General features: G+C 42.8%; 2 protein-coding genes across 7 annotated transcripts in view; both read right to left on the bottom strand.

Moving 5' to 3' along the window:
* MLH3 (mutL homolog 3) overlaps nucleotides 1-563 on the bottom strand; it is a 37,972-nt gene extending 37,409 nt beyond the window's left edge. The window contains exon 1 of one of the 3 annotated variants that reach the window (XM_003260762.2): nucleotides 416-563. The gene's annotated coding sequence lies outside the window, so the exon portion shown is untranslated. The remainder of the gene's footprint in view (nucleotides 1-415) is intronic. The other 2 variants (XM_003260763.2, XM_030803146.1) reach the window with 2 other exon arrangements.
* A 2,017-nt stretch (nucleotides 564-2,580) lies between these two features.
* On the bottom strand, nucleotides 2,581-19,150 carry ACYP1 (acylphosphatase 1). Of its 4 annotated transcripts, none has more exons than XM_004091877.3 (3): nucleotides 18,918-19,150; nucleotides 13,234-13,325; nucleotides 2,581-2,998 (listed from the first exon to the last, which is right to left on the bottom strand). In XM_004091877.3, the coding sequence occupies exons 1-3, from the start codon at nucleotides 18,997-18,999 to the stop codon at nucleotides 2,783-2,785; spliced, it is 390 nt and encodes a 129-aa protein (XP_004091925.1). In that variant the 5' UTR covers nucleotides 19,000-19,150; the 3' UTR covers nucleotides 2,581-2,782. The 4 variants fall into 4 exon arrangements, with proteins under 4 accessions (XP_004091925.1, XP_004091924.1, XP_030659316.1 ...); XM_004091876.3 differs by lacking the exon at nucleotides 18,918-19,150 and adding an exon at nucleotides 13,717-14,304; XM_030803456.1 differs by lacking the exon at nucleotides 18,918-19,150 and adding an exon at nucleotides 13,778-14,304.
* Nucleotides 19,151-19,194: the final 44 nt, after the last annotated feature.

Below are 19,194 nucleotides of genomic sequence, written 5' to 3'. Positions count from 1 at the left end.
GGGCTCTTAACTGCAGAACTGCTGCTTTCTGAGCTAATGTACTAAGCAGCCGGCAGCAAGTGAGGGGTAAACGTTTAACAAGTATTCCGATTAATGTAAACCCAACGATTTCCTGATGACGCCTCCCAGCGCCTGGGACTGACGGGACGCACGGGCCTGGATCCAGGTCCCAGGGGCCTGGGAGCGCCGCGCGGGCCGAGTCCGGGGCAGCACCGCCTTCCCGCCAGGCCCAGCCCCTCCCCTGCCAGCCCCGTCCTTGTCCCCAAACTGGGCCCGCCCGGCCGCCAGGCCGCCGGGCCTCCGGGGCCCTCGCGCATCCGGCTCCGAAAGCTGCGCGCAGCCATCATCAGGGCCCTTCTGGTGTTAGAAGAGACCCTGGCATCATCTTTTCGTCGCGTGCTTCCCCCAGAGTCACCTCGAGTCCCGCTTAACCAATTCTCAGACACCAACCGCCTCGGACGCCGACGCGCACACCTTGGATCTTGAGGCTTGTGCGTGCCCACGAGCATGCGCTTCGGAGGGGGCGCGCCAAGCCGCGACACACCAGTGCGCATGCGCACCGGGTGTTCCAGCCAAGGATCCGATCCCGGGATTCAGTGAACCGGTACCTACAGTCTCAATCCTTATTCCCTTTTGACATGGTGTGAAAGACTATGTCGTAACTTTTACATCTGTTTTTATGTTTGCTTTTTTTTTTTCCCGTGTTTTCCCTTTCCTTTTTTTCTCATTTTCACCTTTGCTCTTAACTACCGTTTAATTAAATATATATTTTATGTGTTTGCTTATTGTCTTCTCTCCCTAGAATGTAAGCTATGTGAAGGTAAGGAGTTTATATATTTTGTTTACTGCTGTATCCCAGTTACCAAGAACAGTGCCTGGCCTGTGGTAGGCACCGAATGAATGAATAATTCCAGAGCCTTCCATCTTAGAATTATGGCATTTGGAGCTGGAAAAGGCTGAGAAACTGTCTAACTCAACTTTTTTTTTTTTTTTTTGAGACGGAGTTTCGCTCTTGTCGCTCAGGCTGGAGTTCAATGGCACGATCTCAGGTTACTGCAACCTCCGCCTCCCGGGTTCAAGCGATTCTCCTGCCTCAGCCTCCCAAGTAGCTAGGATTACAGGCATGCTCCACCTTTGTATTTTTAGTAGAGACAGGGGTTTCTCCATGTTGGTCAGGCTGGTCTCGAACTCCCGACCTCAGGTGATCTACCTGCCTCGGCCTCCCAGTGTTGGGATTACAGGCATGAGCCACCGCACCCGGCCTTTGCTCAACTCTTAATTTACAGATGACAACACCAAGACTCTCTTCACTGACTTGAATCTCCCCAGTGCCACCACAGCTTCTTTTATAACTAAAGGAGAGCAGAACTCTGAGAATGCTGTGAGAATAAAGTGTTTTGGAATTTTTTTTTTTTTTTTTTTTTGAGACAGAGTCTTTCTCTGTCCCCCAGGCTGGAGTGCAATGGCGCAATCTCAGCTCACTGCAAGCTCCGCCTCCCGGGTTCACGCCATTCTCCTGCCTCAGCCTCCCGAGTAGCTGGGACTACAGGCGCCCGCCAACACGTCCGGCTAATTTTTTGTATTTTTAGTAGAGACGGGGTTTCACCGTGTTAGCCAGGATGGTCTCGATCTCCTGACCTCGTGATCCGCCCGCCTCGGCCTCCCAAAGTGCTGGGATTACAGGCTTGAGCCACCGCACCCGGCCATTGTTTTGGAATTGTTAACCAGTCCTTAGTTTTTGCTTTCTATCTCATTTTCATTGACAATTTATTTAAAGTGGAATTTATAACAAATTTGTCAGACCTGGTAAGCATTTGATATATACTAGTTTAGTGACTAACCAAACCCAACCAACCAGTCTTCTAGGGCTGATTAAGCAAAATCCCGATAACTGTTTATGATTATTACTATAGCTAGGGCTGCCATAACAAAATACCTCAGACTGAGTAGCTGAAGCAGCAGAAGTTTATTTCCTCTCAGTTCTAGAGACTGGAAGTCTGAGATCAAGGTGTTGGCAGCAACGATTTCTTCTGAGGCCTCTCTCCTTGGCTTGTAGATGGCCATTTTCACAGGGTCTTTCATTTTTGCATACGTGTCTATATCCAGTAAGTTCTCTTATAAGAACACCAGTCAGGTTGGATTAGGGCCCACCCTCACAGCCTCATTTAATCTTAATCACCTCTTTAAAGGCCCTGTGTCCAAATACAGTCACTTTCTGAGGTACTGGGGACTGGGACTTTAACATACGAATTTGGTGGGACACAGTTCAGCCCATAACATAACTTTATGTGAATTCCTTACCCAGAGAAAAGAAACAACAGCAGAAGTAATTCATCCAAACATCAGGTGAACAGTGCTAACAAATTGAACTTGTGGTATTTGTTCTTATTAGGCATGGAATTTCTTGAAGAACATTTCATAAAAACCATTTAAAGAAATGACTTAGAGTAACACAACTTTTTTTCTTTCAGATCTCTTTAAATTACCTCAAAATCCTCTTCCTACAAATATTTACTGAATAAATAAATACCTCTTATTTCACCCAAAAGGAAGTTCACTGAAGATTTTTAAAAAGTACTCTAAGCAGAAGGTTCTAACGTTTTTATTGATTAGTGTACAGTTGTAATCCTTCCATCATACAGGTAATATATAATAACATTCAAAAATCTGACATTAAAATAACTTACTGACTAATGCTAATATTAACACACAATAGTTCTATCTCTATTAACAATAAAAACCAAACCACTGAGTTTATCTTAGAAAACTTAAATTCAGGCCATTATTTTACAATTTGGAAGTCTGAGTAATCCAACTTTAAGATGACTTTTTCATTGTTGAAGTTTGCTTTGTCGATGTGTGATTTGGGACTTCCTCTTGTTTCAAGCCATTCCTGCATATGACGCACCTTGGAGATGGGACCTTGCAATTGTCCTTGCACTGTGCCCCGGTCAGTGTTCTGGACCCAGCCTACCAATCCCAGCTTTTTACCCTCAGCCTAAGGGGGGTAAAAAGAGAGACAGATCCAGTGAGATTGAAGAAAACAAGGTAAGACTACAATCTGTTTCCAGAATCTTGGCCTAGAATCAAGCCACTGAAACTAATTTGATATTGCCCACAACAGTCAAAAGAAAGACAGCAAGAAGGATCTCATTGCTTATCTTCACATGAAGTACTGGCCACTTGACTGAATGTCTTTCTTCTACCCTATAAAACTCAGGCACTAGAATTTTTCAGTGTGTAGTCAATTTGGTTAAGTATCAAAGACTTAAGTCCAAAACAGATGCTTTTGAAATGATCCCCTAAGGCTGATTGTTTTTAGAATACTGGACTGTATCTTGCTCATTTTCCTTTCCCCTAATCAAGAATCTGTTGGGTATGTTAAATGGAAAAAACATGAAGTTATCTGATCCTTCCCTTTGCCTTTAACCAGGACCACACCTAAACAAATCCAGATGAATTAGTATTCATTATATCTTTAAAGATCATTAGAAAGTATTTCACAATTTCCTGGGCAACTCATCCCATTGTTCTTACTGTAGTGAAACTGTCTAACCCAACATCTTTATGTCATAGCCAAAGCCCACTTTGTTATCTTCCTTGAAAAGGAAAGCAGCTGGTGATCAGCCTCTCAACAGCAAACCATGAGACTACATAACTATCAGGTTTTCACTTGACTTTCTTCTCTTCTGTCTAAATAATCACAATGCCTTTAGGCTTATAAAAAGCATCTAATCATTACAGTGGCTTATCCTTTTTAATGTTCTTTCCTTTTATTAAACTGTGGCAAGACTGAATGTTTAGGAAAGGTAGCAATGTTTTGGAGGTAATTTTATTTTTGTATAAATTTATGATTAGAATATTAAGTCATTGTTAATTATCTAAATAGAAGATGTTGGATTACAAAAGAAAATGGGAGTTAACATGATTGCATGTCAAAATGTGGGAAATTGCTGGAGTTGGCCAAAGAAAACGTTATGCATAGCAACAAAATGTTTGATGAGGAATTTAAGTATCCATCAAATCAAAGACATGTTCAAAGCAAAGACATGTTTGCTTAATGAACAAAACAGACTCCAGCCAAATAAATAACCATTTGAGGGATACAAAGGAAATTAAGGAATGAAGAAAAATAGAAGATGCCTACCCAATGCACTGCTAAGTGCCAAAGAAGATACCATAAAAGAAGAATGCTGGGAATGAATTTTGAGTAAGAGTCCGCATCCGACTGACAGGGCAGTATAACAACTGCCCTCTTCTGCTTCAAATTAACCCAGGGGAGCTGACTATCTCCAGTTCTTAAGAGTTATCTTAGGCCAGGCGCGGTGGCTCACGCCTGTAATCCCAGCATTTTGGGAGGCCGAGGCGGGTGGATCACGAGGTCAGGAGATCGAGACCATCCTGGCTAACACGGTGAAACCCCGTCTCTACTAAAAATACAAAAAATTAGCCGGGCGAGGTGGCGGGCGCCTGTAGTCCCAGCTACTCGGGAGGCTGAGGCAGGAGAATGGCGTGAACCCCGGGGGGCGGAGCCTGCAGTGAGCTGAGATCGCGCCACTGCACTCCAGCCTGGGTGAAAGAGTGAGACTCCGTCTCAAAAAAAAAAAAAAAAAAAAAAAAAGAGTTATCTTATATGGTAAATAGCTGTAAGAATGTGCAGTTTTAAACAGGAGGTTGTCACAGTCAAATAAATCTTTAAAAATTTGCAATGTGATTTATCTGAACTCTGTTTTTTGAGACAGAGTCTCGCTCTGTCGCCTAGGCTGGAGTGCAGTGGCGCGATCTCAGGTCGCTGCAAGCTCCGCCTCCCGGGTTCACGCTATTCTCCTGCCTCAGCCTCCCCAGTAGCTAGGACCACAGGCGCCCGTAACCACTCCCGGCTAATTTTTTTGTATTTTTAGTAGAGACAGGGTTTTACCGTGTTAGCCAGGATGGTCTTGATCTCCTGACCTCACGATCCGCCTGCCTCGGCCTCCCAAAGTGCTGGGATTACAGGCATGAGCCACTGCACCTGGCCTTATCTGAACTCTTGAGAGTTGAACAGAACACTCCAAAATTTGACCAGTGTTGCGAATGGGCGTTTCCTACTGGTTTCATTTACGTGCTCAACTCTGTTCTTATTTTTTTAATGATGACATAATGTTATTGACTCATGTTCAGTTTTGAATATCTATTGCACAAACAGGGTTTTTCTCCCCTAAGAAAATTCCAAAAAGTGAATTCTACCTCATAACCATATTTTTGCTTAAACAATCATCTGACAACATTTTAAGGAATGTAATCACCACCTCTAGTTGCAATCTAAAAAGAAACTCTTTTCAAATCAATAACTAAGATTTCCACCTTAGGATACTAGAAAAAGAAGAGCAGACTAAATTCAAAATGAGCAGAAAGAAGGAAATAAAGATTAGAGCAGAAATTAATGGAAAGCAGAAGAATAGAGAAAATCAATAAAACAAAAGTTGCCTCTTTGACAAGATCAACAAAATTGACAACCTTTAGCTAGACTGATAAAGAAAAAAGGATGAAAGCCTCAAATTACTAAAATCAGAAATAAAAGAGGAGACATTACCACCAACCTTACAAAGATAAAAAGGATATAAGGGAATTCTATGAACAATTATATGCCAAAAAATTAGATTAACTTGAATGAAAAGAAACCTAATACCTAGAAAGACAAACAATCAAAACTGAATCAAGAAGAAATAGAAAGTCTGAATAGACCTATACCAAGAGATGGAATTTTTAATCAAAAAACTTCCCACAGATAAAAAGCCCAGGACCAGATGGCTTCATGGGTAAATTCTACCAAATGTTTAAAAAACAATCCTTTACCAACCCTTCACAAACTCTTCCAAAAAATAGAAGAAGATCCAAACCAAGAATTAAGGGTTAAAAATAAGAAGAGGAAACACTTCCCAACACATTCTATTAAGCCAGCATTATCCTCATACTAAAACTAAAGCTAAAAAATAAAAATGAAAAATAAGGAGAAAAAAAAAACAATGTAAAAGAAGAAACAAAGAAACCCCCAAAAAACAAAGCTGTCACGAGAAAAAACAACCAAAAAATCATAGACCAATATCTCTTATGAACAGAGATGCAAAAATCCTCAGCAAAATACTAGCAAACCAAATCAGGCAACATAGAAAAAGAATTGTATACCATGACAAATTAGGATTTCTTTCAAGGTTGGTTCGATATACAAGAAGTAATCAATTTAATACACCATATTAATAAAACAAAAGCTATATGATCATCTCAATAGATGGCAAAAAAGCATTTGACAAAAACCAATACCTCTTTTATGATCAAAACACTCAACAAACTAGGAACAGAAGGAAACTTCCTCAACCTGATAAAGGGAATCTGTGAAAAACCCACTGCTAACATCATACTTAATGGTGAAAGATTGAAAACGTTCCCACTAAGATCAGGAACAAGACAAGGATGTCTGCTGTTACCACTCTACTCAATATTATACTTGAGGGTCTATCCACAGCAGGAAAAAGAAAAGGCATTCGGATTGGAAAGGAAAAAGCAAAACTACCTCTACCTGCAGATGACATATCTTGTATACAAAAAGTCCTAAGAACATACACAGGCACACACTAGCGCTAATTAACAGTCTCACAAAGTTGTAGGATATGAGATTGATATACAAAAATCAATTGTATTTCTATACACTATCAATGAAAAACTGAAAATGAAATTAGGAAACAATTCCATTTATAATAGCATCAAAAAGATAAAGTGTCTAGGAATAAATTTAACGAAAGAATTGCAAGACATATACGGAAAGCTACAAAACATTCTTGAAAGAAATTAAAGAGTATCTGAATAAATGGAAAGACATCCCTTATTGATGTATTGGAATACTTAATATTGTTAAGATCATATTACTACCCAATTGATCTACAGATTCAACTCAATCTCTATCAAAATCCCATTGCTTTTGCAGAAATCGAAAAATTGATACTAAAATTTACATGGAAACATAAGGGACCCAGGATAGCTAGAAATAATCTTGAAAAGGAAAAACAAAGTTGAAGGATTCACACTTCCCAATTTCAAAACTTACTACAAAGCTGCAGTAACTGAGACAGTGTGGTATTGGCATAAGGATAGTGGCTTAGACCATTTCGTGTTGCTATAAAGAACTACCTGAGGGCCAGGCGTGGTAGCTCACACCTGTAATCCCAGCACTTTGGGAGGCCGAGGTGGGGGGATCATGAGGTCAGGAGTTCCAAATCAGCCTGGCCAAGATGGTGAAACGCCATCTATTAAAAATACAAAAATTAGCCAGGCGTGGTGGTGGGTGCCTGTAATCCCAGCTACTCAGGAGGCTGAGGCAGGAGAATTGCTTGACTGGGAAGTGGAGGTTGCAGTGAGCCAAGATGGCACTACTGCACTTTAGCCTGGGCAACAGAGCAAGACTCCGTCTCAACAGAAAAAAAAAAAAAAGAACTACCTGAGGCTGGGTAATTTATAAAGAAAAGAGGTTTATTTGGCTCATGATTCTGTAGATTGTATAAGCATGAGACTGTCACTGGCATCAGGTGAGGGCCTTAGGCTGTTTCCACTGTGAGGCAGGGGTGGGAAGAGGTGGGGTACCAGGCTTTTTTTAACAACCAGTTCTCACCAGGCTCGGTGGCTCATGCCTGTAATCCCAGCACTTTGGGAGGCCGAGGCGGGCGGATCACCTGAGGTCAGGAGTTCGAGACCAGCCTGGCCAACACGGTGAAGCCCCGTCTCTACTAAAAATACAAAAATTAGCTGGGTGTAGTGGCGGGTACCTGTAATCCCAGCTACTTGGGAGGGCGAGTCAGGAGAATTGCTTGAACCCTGGAGGCGGAGGTTGCAGTGAGCCGAGATTGTGTCACTGCACTCTAGCCTGGGCGACAAGAACAAGACTCCGTTTCAAAATAAACAAATAAATAAAAATAACAACCTGCTCTCCAGGGAACTAATAGAGTAAGACTTCATTGACCCTCCCCCCAACCCAGGAAGAGCATTAATCTACTCATGAGGGACCTGGCCCCATGACTCAAACACCTCCCATTATGTCCCACCTTCAACACTGGGGATCAAATTTCAACATGAGATTTGAAGGGGACAAACATCTCAACTACAGCAGGCAGACATACAGATGAATGGAATAGTATTGAGAGTCCAGAAATAAACCCTACATTTATGTTGATTTTTGAAAAGGGTGCTATGACAAATGAATGTGGGAAATAATACTTACTTCAACATATGGTGCTGGGACAACTGGAAATTCATATGCAAAAGAATAAAGCTGGATTTCCTACCTCACATCACATAAAAATTAACTCAAACTGGATCAAATACCTCAATTTAAGAGTGTAAACTACGAAACTTTGAAGAAAACATAGGCGGCTGGGTGCGGTGGCTTACGTTTGTAATCCCAGCACTTTGGGAGGCTGAGGCGGGCGGATCACGAGGTCAGGAGTTCGAGACCAGTCTGACCAACATGGCGAAACCCCGTCGCTACTAAAAATACAAAACCCAGCCGGGCGTGGTAGCGCACACCTGTAATCCCAGCTATTCAGGAGAATCGCTTGAACCCTGGAGGCAGAAGGTTGCAGTGAGCCAAGATCGAGATCGCGCCACTGCACAGAGCGAGACTCTTGTCTAAAAAAAAAGGAAAGAAAAAGAAAACATAGGCATGACAGCTGGGTGTGGTGGCTCACACCTATAATCCCAGCACTTTGGGAGGCTGAGGTGGGCAGATTGCTTGAGGTTAGGACCAGCCTGGGCAACATGGGGAAACCCAGTCGCTACAAAAAACAAAAACAAAACAAACAAAAAACATAGGCATGAACCTTCATGACCTTGGATTAGGAAGATTTCTCAGATATAACATTAAAAGTACAAGCAAAGAAAGAACAGATAAATTTGATTTGACTTCATCAAAAGTAAAAACTTTTGTACTTCACAGACACTATCAAGAAACTAAAAAGACAACCCACAGAATGGGAGAAATATTTGTATATCATACATCTGATAAGGGACTAGTATCCAGAATAAAAATAATTCTTACAACTCAAGAATAAGGAGGCAAATAACTAAAAATGGGCAAAAAGATTTGAATGGACATTTCTCCAAAGCAGACATAAACTATGCCAGTAAGCACATGAAAAGATGCTCAACATCATTAGTCATTAGGAAGGCAAATCAAAACCACACTGAAAGTATACACGTACAACAGGATATTATTCAGTCTTACAAAGAAAGGAAATTGTTTTTACTTTCATGATATAACACAGATGAACCTTGAGGATATTACGCTAAGTGAAATAAGCCAGCCACAAAAGGACAAATACTGTAAAATTCCACTTATGTGAGGTAACTAGAGTAGTTGAATTAATAGAATGTAGATTTATGATTGTCAGGGGCATGGGGGAAGGAGAAAATGGGGAGTTAGTGTTTAATGAATACAGAGTTTCATTTTTGCAAGATGAAAAGCGTTCTGTAGATAAACAGAACAATGTGAATGTACTTAAGACCACTGAATTGTACATTTAAAAATGGTTAAAACAGTAATTTCTGTGTTATATGTTTTCTACCACAATTTTAGAAGTGTGCTATATGGTTTCCAAATATTTTGGGATTTTCCAGTTATCTTTTTAATTTTTTTTATATGGTTTAGTTCCACGGTAGTTGGAGAACATTCCTTGTATGATTTAAATCCTTTTAAATTCATTAATACCTGAAAAACAAACAACCACAATGAGATATTACCTCATACCCACTGGGATGGCTAACATAAAAGACAGTAACCATTGTTGGCAAGGATGTGGACAAACTGGAATTCTCACACATTGGCAGTGAGAACGTAAAATGGTATAGCTACTTTGGAAAAGTTTGGCAGTTCCTCAAAAAGTTAAATATAAAGTTACCATATGACCCAGCAATCTACTCCTAGGTATGTATATACTCAATGGAACTGAAAACATTGTCTACATAAAAATATGTGCATATGTGTTCACAGCACTATTATTCATAATGGCCAAAAATCAGAAACCCAAATTTCCATCCATTGATGAATGGATAAATAAAATGTGGTATATCCATACAATGGGATATTATTCAGCCATAAAAAGGAATAGGATACTAATACATGCTACAGTGTAGATAAACCTTGAAAACAATATGTTAAGTGAAAGGAGCCAGTCACAAAAAAAGGCCACATTTGTATGATTCCATTTATATTAAATATCAAGAATAGGCCAAACATGGTGGCTCATGCGTGTATTCCCAGCACTTTGGGAGGCTGAGGTAGGTGGATCACCTGAGGTCAGGAGTCCAAGACCAGCCTGGCCAACATGGTGAAACCCCATCTCTACTAAAAATACAAAAAGTAACTAGGTGTGGTGGTGCATGCCTGTAATCCTGGCTACCTGGGATGCTGAGGGAGAAGAATCACTTGAACCCGGGAGGCAGAGGTTGCAGTGAGCCGAGATCACGCCACTGCACTCCAGCCTGGGTAACAGAGTGAGGCAGAGTTGAGACTCTGTCTCAGCAACAACAACAAAAATCTAGAATAGGCAAATCCATAGAGACAGAAAGTAGGTTAGTGGTTGCCAGGGGCTCAGGGGACGAGGAGTGAGTGCTAACCTAGGTAGGGGGTTTCTTTTTGGGATGATGAAAATGTTCTGGAATTAGTGCAAAACTTTGTGAATATACTAAAAATGACCAAATTATACACTTTAGGAGGATGGGTTTTATGGGATGTAAATTATATTCCAAGTTTTTAAAAGTCCCTGAATTATTATTTGCCACTTCTCTAGAAATGAAGGAATTTAAATAAGAGGCTAGATAATATCAACAGCAAACAGATTGCAGCAAAACAACTGTTCAAATGAATGTATATATTTAAATGATTATAAATAGTAAAGAATAAGCTACAAGCCTAATTAAGAAAAAAAAAGATGTCATTTTATATGCAGTTTTCCAATCAATATTTGTTTTTCTGCATTCTGTTATTCTCTCTTTAAACTGGGGAGAGGGGCAGATAGAGAAAGATGGGCTATATATACCACTATCTGGCCCTTTTCCCTTAACAACTTTGACTAACCTTTGAAGCTGTTATCTCAATCACCTTAATTTACAGGAATTTACCTGCATAATTGGTAGCAAAGCTAATTGGAACACAGCTCTTGCTATGAGTTTCGGCAATTGTTTTCAACAGTCATTTCCTATTTGAGTGTCAGATGGGAAGAAATGATTTTTGAATAATTAAAAAAAGAGGTATTGGCCGGGCACAGTGGCTCACGCCTGTAATCCCAACACTTTGGGAGGCCGAGGTAGGCGGATCACCTGAGGTTGGGAGTTCAAGACCAGCCTGACCAACACGGAGAAACCCTGTCTCTACTAAAAATACAAAATTAGCGGGGCATGGTGGCACATGCCTGTAATCTCAGCTACTTGGGAGGCTGAAGTAGGAGAAACGCTTGAACCTGGGAGGTGGAGGTTGCGGTGAGCTGAGATTGCACCATTGCACTCCAGCCTGGGCAACAAGAGTGAAACTCTGTCTCAAAAAAAAAAAAAAAAAAAAAAAAAAAAGAGAAAAGAAAAGAAAAAGAGGTATTGGCTGGGTATGGTCACTCATGCCTGTAATCCCAGCACACTGGGAGGCCGAGGCAGAGGGATCACTTGAGCCGGGGAGTTTGAGACCAGCCTGGGCAACATAGCTCTCTATTAAAAGAAAAAAAAAAAGGCTGGGTGTGGCGGCATGCACCTGTGGTCCCAGCTGCTTAGGAGGCTGAGGAAGGAGGATCATTTGAGCCTGGGAGGTTAAGGCTGCAATGAGCTGTGACTGTGCCACCATCCTTCAGAAAAAAAAAGAAAAAGGAAAAGAGGTATTGACAATTCACATTCATATTTCAAAGATTCCTTCCAGGTTAGAATTTGAATTTTAAGTACCACAGTCCCAGGAATGAGACACTTAAGAAGTTCTGCAGTCCTGGCCGGGCGCGGTGGCTCACACCTGTAATCCCAGCACTTGGGGAGGCTGAGGCAGATGGATCACGAGGCCAGGAGTTCAAGACCAGCCTGACCAAGATGGTGAAACCCCGTCTCTACTAAAAATACAAAAAAAAAAAAAAAAAACAAAAAAAAAAGTTCTGCGGTCCTAACTCATTATCTGTGGGATTAGAGACACACTGGGAAGGCAATAGCCAATACCTACAGAAGGCAGAGGGTAAATTGAGCTTGCATTTGTGTGTGCCTGTTGAGGGAAGATTAGCCACATTAAAGCAGAGGTAAGGCCGGGCGCGGTGGCTCACGCTTGTAATCCCAGCACTTTGGGAGGCCGAGGCGGGCGGATCACGAGGTCAAGAGATCCAGACCATGGTGAAACCCCGTCTCTACTAAAAATAAAAAAAAAATTAGCCGGGCGTGGTGGCGGGCCCCTGTAGTCCCAGCTACTGTGGAGGCTGAGGCAGGAGAATGGCGTGAACCCGGGAGGCAGAGGTTGCAGTGAGCCGAGATTGCACCACTGCACTCCAGCCTGGGTGACAGAGCAAGACTCCGTCTCAAAAAAAAAAAAAAAAAAAAAAAAGCAGAGGTAGAGGCTACCAACAGTTTGTCCATCCCCTCAAATACTCCTTTATTGCTCTAGGAAGAATACCAGGCTCCACATTCAGTGTTCCCATCACCTATTCTGGAATGGATAAAGAGTTTTTAATAAGAAAAACGTCAGCTGGAAAAGGTAAATGTTCTTTCAAAACCAAAAAAGAACAGAAAGGAATTAAGTGGAGAATTGAGGGAAGCTTGGAGAAAGAGGTCTGAAGAAAGTGCAGCAGCTGCAGAGGAAGCATTTATATATGTTATATACATGACATTAGGTCATCTAAATGCCATCTCTTCAATCAATGTTAGCCTTTCTATAAGAAATCTAACTTGGTTTGATGATGCCACAACAGCGAGAACTGGGGAAGCCCTCTATTTCCCTTGGAAGAGAGAAGCTCATTATGTGTGTCTAGATGCTCAGGCACCACTGACTAATAGTAACAGCAGGATAATCTTCCATTTACACCATGTTTTACCGATTGCACAGCATTTTCATACTCATTGCTCTACAAACTACCTCTTTGCCATGCAGCTACCAAATAGCCAGAGGCTTCCAGTTCACATTTGTCAAGAACATGTCCCTTGTTCCTATGCCCACAACCTAGGTTACCACCCCAAAGCCTGCAGGTCACATACCTGAGTATGCTTGCGGAAAAACACCCCTTGCACCTTCCCAAAAATTTCATAATCCACTGATATCAGAGTGTTTCCTTCTGCCATGCTCAAACCTGTCAGAAACCAGGAAAGCAGAAGAGTGAAGGGCTATTATTCCAAGACCCGCAAGCCTGAGTCAGAAAGGGCCACACGCACCCCTGTCCATCCTTAACCACTGCGACCTCTCCCCGACCTCAAGGTCCTGGAAATGGAATCGTGAGTGGATGTGATAAGGTGTGTGTGAAGGAAGAACCAGACGTCGGGAGAGGGAGCTTCGGATCGCAGCTGCCCGCTGAAGCCTCTTCTGGGGAAATAACCTGCTGACCGATGACCTCCTTATATCCATGCCCGGTCCCGCTCCCTCCCTACCAGAATTCCCTGCTACTAACACCCAGAATCCCCTGCTACTAACATTTTAGGGCTAATCGACCTGACAAGCACCCCCGGCGGCCCCTGGCGGCTCACCCTCCTTGTCTTCCCCACCGGCCGCCGGGATCACTCCGGGACCACCAAGCCAACGGCTCACCAAGGCGCGCAAACCTCCGCGCCCGGAAGTTTAGTGTGTAGCTGCTCCTTCGCTGTCTCTCATGATCATCACCTCCAGCTGACCAATCAGAGACGGCGCCTCGGCCCGGGCCCTCCCAGAAGGTGGGATTTCAGGACGCGGTTGTCCGGCAACCCAAAAGCTTTGGGGTGGGAATCTGTCCAGAAGCTTGGCTGGGCCTCCACAAACCTAGCCCTCATCCAATCTCAGTCAACAAGCGCACCCCTCTTCTCATTTTCTCATGGGGAGAAAGGCATAGACGAAGAATTACATTGGGATACATTCAATCATTCAATTAAATACTGACTGACAGCTACTGTGTGCTAGGCACCTGTTCTGGGTGACCTGGCAAACATTAGTGAACAATGTTCTGAGGATCCCTGTCCTGAGAAGCTTAATTCTGGAGGTGAGAGACAAACAGTACACATTAAACATCATAAATAGCTTGTAATCTCAGCACTTTGGGAGGCCGACACGGGCGAATCACTTGAGGTCAGGAGTTCGAGACCAGCCTGGCCAACATGGTGAAACCCCGTTTCTACCAAAAATACAAAAATTGGCCGGGCATGGTGGTGGGCGCCTGTAATCCCAGCTACTCGGGAGGCTGAGGCAGGAGAATCGCTTGAACCTGGGAGGTGGAGGCTGCAGTGAGCCGAGATTGCAACACTGCACTCCAGCCTGGGCAAAAGAGGGAGACTCTGTCTCAAATAAATAAACGAATAAATAAAATAAAAAATAAACATCACAAATATGTTGAGTAGGATACATTTAACCTTTCTGTCCTTTTTCATTCAGTTCTCCTTAAAGTTTGGGTCATAACTAATCTGGAATAGGGGATTACAGGGGCATAAGTGCACAGGAGGTCCCAATGGAGGTTATGTCTGCTTGTGGACTTCTGGAAGCTACTCACTGGTCTCCTTTACTAAGAAAATGTCAAATAATGCTTGAACAAATAACCAACTAACTAAAATAAAGCAAGAGCACAAGCAAAATAACTCATGGCTCCAGAATTATGGTTGAATCAGTCAATCTAAGCCAAATGGCCAAACTACACGAATTTATTTTGGGAACAGGGAATTGTCAAAGGGGATGTAGATGAAGATGGTTAAAATTAGAGTTGATGTGTAAACATTTGAATCCAGCTACCCTTATTATTCATAATGTGTGTGAAGGAAAACTGTGGTGTTTATTGATCCTCTGTGGATTGACTGTATACATTACACCTCTTCATAACGTAAGACTCCTTATGTGAATATGCCAGGTTGGCAGACTTGACAATGAGATATGGGTTTGTGACAGTAGGCATGGAAATTCATCATTCTGCTAGTTCCCTGCAGAGTGAAGATTCATATCCTAGAGAATCATACAACCTTAGTGCTGAGAAGTGGGGGGTTGGTGGTGAACAAGCTGGACTGAATGTTGTACTTGGCAATATTTGAAAATAACTCTAAATCTCGCTAATGGTATTTCTTTCTCTAAAATTCATTTAAAAAATAGTTTCTCTATAGAATTCAAAACTTACTGAGTGTCTAATATGTATGGGGCACTCTAGGATATACAAAGATGAATGGTATATAATCTTTGCCCTCAAAGAGTTTTTAATTTAGTGTAGGGGCATAAATGCATGCAAATAATGACAATAAAATGTACGGCATGATAATTTAATTCCATGAAAATCCATTGAGAGCTCATCAGGAACCAGCCCTGTGCTATAACAAGGACAGAAAACATTACAAAGGAGCAAACAAATTAATTCTGATTGGGAAGACTGGGAAAGAGTTCTTGGAGGAAACAGCATTTAATCCAAGGTCAAACAACTAGTAAGTGATGGAGCTGGGATTTGGTTCCAGAGTCAACCCCCATGAATGATATGCTCTACTAGCTCCCAGTATGTGGAGCTTACAGTAAGGTAGTACCATGGAGATGAAGAAGTACAAGTAGCCAGTTGTGGCTAGACCAGGTGTTTGCTACCCTGTTTGTGCATCAGGATCTTTGGGGAAGCTTTAAAAATGTTAATCCTCAGGCCTCACCCCTAGATATTGCTTTCCAAGTAGTCTTAACACACAGCCAGGGATGAGACTCACTGGGTTGAACTCTGGCTTATTAAGGGGAGGCAAAACTGAAAAGGTAGGCTGGACCTAATCTGGGAGGTAGAGATGTCATGCTAAATTATGCATTTCAACTTTATTCTATAGGTAAAGAAGAAGCTACAAGGGAGGGAAATGGTAGGATCAGAAGCATTTAGTAATTAGCTTGATTTAATCACTGCACAATGCATACATGTATCAAAACATCACTTTGTACACTGCAAATATAGATATAATTTTTACTTGTCAATTATATTTTAATAAAGCTGGGGGGGTGGAGAAATATTTAGACTGATTATTTCGGCTGCAGCATGAAGGATGGGTTTGAAGGGCAGATACTGAAGGCAAGAGCAGAAGTTAGGAGGGCTATGCCATCCCAAGGAGAAGTGAGGAAAAACTTACCTGGGGCAGCAGAAATGTAAAGGAAGAGTCATATATGAGAGACATTGCAGAAGTAAACTCAATAGGCCAGGCGTGATGGCTCACGTTTGTAATCCCAACACTTTGGGAGGCTAAGGTAGGTGGATCACCTGAGGTCAGGAGTTCGAGACCAGTGAAATCCCATCTCTACTAAAAATACAAAAATTAGTTGGGCGTGGTGGTGCGCACCTGTAGTCCCAGCTACTAGGGAGGCCAAGGCAGGAGGATTGCTTGAACCTGAGAGGCAGAGGTTGCAGTGAGCTGAGATCGTGCCACTCCACCCCCGCCTGGATGACAGAGCAAGACTGTCTCAAAGAAAAAAAGGAAGAAAACTCAATAAAACTTGTGATTAGTTAGAAGAGGCAACAAAGAGGGAAGCATGGAAGACTGATCAACTGTGAGCATGCAAGGGCACACTGGAGAGGCAGATTTGAGAATGCGAGAGGATCACAAGTTTATGTTGTCTTACAGAATTTGAGGTTCCTAAGGAACAATCTTGTGGAGGTGTCAAATGGGCAGTCCTGAAATTTGAGTCTGTAACGAATGAGAAAGACTAAAGCTAAGCTGGCTGTCATTTAAACACAGGTGAAACCTGAAATTTCAGCATTTGGTTGAAATCATTAAAGAACAGAATGTCTGGAACTACATATATATGTAAGAAATAAGAGGGCTTCAGAAAACACTTAAATTTAGGGGGTAGATGGGGAAAAGATAAATGCCAGAGACTTGGAAGAAGATGGAGCAAGAACATGAAAGAAGAAACCAAGAGAGCACAGGAGAACTGAGAAGAGCGTTCTAAGAGGGTGGATAATCAATAATGTCACATGAGTAGGCTGAAAAAATGAAGCTTTTGTCTTTGGAAAGTCACTGGTAGCTTTGTAGTTAAATAAAGTGAAGAAAGTAGAAGCCAGGCCACAATGAACTGGACAATGACGGGGAGATGAGGATATGTGGGCAGCAATGTGGAGATTTCCATTAAGAAGTCTTGTGGAGAAGAGGAGAAATGAATGGGAACACAATATGAAAGTTAGGTCAAGGGAAGTAAGGTTTGTTTTGCAGGGGAAAGTTGAATATATTTTAAAACCAAAGAGACGGAGTTTATGGAGAGGTATAACTTGAAGTTAACAAGATGCAGACAGGGTGCCGGGGCTCACGTCTATAATCTCAGTACTTTGTGAGACTGAGGCGGGAGGATCTCTTTTGACTCCAGGAGTTTGAGAACAGCCTGGGTAACAAAGGGAGACCCTGTCTCTACAGAAAAACAAAAAAAAAGTAAGCTGGGTGTGGGGGGCACACATCTGTAGTCCCAGCTACTCGGGAGGCTGAGGTGGGAGGATCGCTTGAGCTGTGGAAGTCGAGGCTGCAGTGAGCAGTGATTGTGCCACTGCACTCCAGCCTGGGCGACAGAGTGAGGCCCTGTCTCAAAAACAAACAAAGGCCAGGCCCGGTGGCTCATGCTTGTAATCCCAGCACTTTGGGAGGCCGAGACAGGCAGAACACCTGGGGTCAGGAGTTCAAGACCAGCCTGGCCAACATGGTGAAACTCCGTCTCTACTAAAAATACAAAAAATTAGCCAGGTGTAGTGGCAGACGCCTGTAATCTCGGCTACTCGGAAGGCTGAGGGAGGAGAATCACTTGAACCCAGGAGGCGGAGGTAGCAGTGAGCTGAGATTGCACCACTGCACTCCAGCCTGGGCAACAGGGTGAGATTCCGTCTCAAAAAACAAAAAACAAACAAAAAAAACCCCAAAAACCAACAAAACAGAAAACAAAACAAAACAAAAACGCAGGGATAAAGTGATGGAGTCAATTCCCGGAGAGTACTCAGAAGGACTAATTCAAGAGAACCCATGGAAAGTCGCCCTTCTTTCTCACAGAGGAGAGGGAAGGAGAGAGAGAGAGGAGAGAGGAGAGAGGGAGAGAGACAGAGACAGAGGAGAGAGGGAGAGGAGGAAGAAAGAGACAGACAGAGAGAGAGAGAGAGAAAGAGAAAGCCGGTAAATTCTGCTGAGGGAAGCTGTGGGAGTTGATAATCGGGACCCTGAGTGGAGTGGGAAACGTCTGGAGCTGCATATATGGAGAGGCGGTAGAGTCAACTAGGGATGAAAACAAGGAATTAAAAAAAAAAAAGATTGATCTGGAGGGTCCACCAAGGAATTTCCTTGTAACGGGTAACAGCTGTAATATGACATGTTTAAGTATTAACACTGACGACTGCGAATACATTATTTTCCATGTGCATGAATTGAGTAGTTACAGGGAAAAAGCGAACTGCCTGTTCCAAACGGCTTACACTGATGAACTAAAGTGAAGAAGAAAAATAAACGTTCTTTTGATGTCAGCAAGTTAGAGTATCATTTACTGTTGAAACCAGGTTATACTGATTATTTTCGATCTGGTAGTTAACTTTATTATCATTACATTTGGCTGAGTCATTCCTGGGCCCTAAGTAGAGACGGCTAGAATTACCACGTGAGAGTAAAACATTATAATATCAAAATAATTAGATTGGCCACAAAAACTACCCTGGAAAGATACTGCGTAGCAAAAACGTTGGCAGCAAGTTCCAAAGCCTTGGCGAGGACAAGCAGAGAGCGCGCGCGTGCAGCCATACCTGGGGCCCGCCCAGCGCAGCCGAGCGCGCCGAGAAAGGCCAGCAGCAGCCCCGCTCCCGCCAGGCGGGCGGACGCCGGCATCCTGCGGCGGAAGCACGCGGAGGCACAGCCAGGGCCTCCGCCCTTTGCCAGAGAAGGGCACACCCCAAGGTCTGGGAGCGTCGTTCTCAGAAAAGTACAAGTTCTTCTTTGAAGGAGCCCCAGAAAAGCCTCTCCCCCCCTCCCCGGCTCCCCAAGGGCAGGGCTGGACCGAGCTGCAGAGTTGGCCGGAGACTG

The sequence above is a fragment of the Nomascus leucogenys genome, chromosome 22a (genome assembly GCF_006542625.1).
Source record: "Nomascus leucogenys isolate Asia chromosome 22a, Asia_NLE_v1, whole genome shotgun sequence".
NCBI lineage: Eukaryota > Metazoa > Chordata > Mammalia > Primates > Hylobatidae > Nomascus > Nomascus leucogenys.
This window is presented reverse-complemented; position numbering and strand designations above follow the sequence as displayed.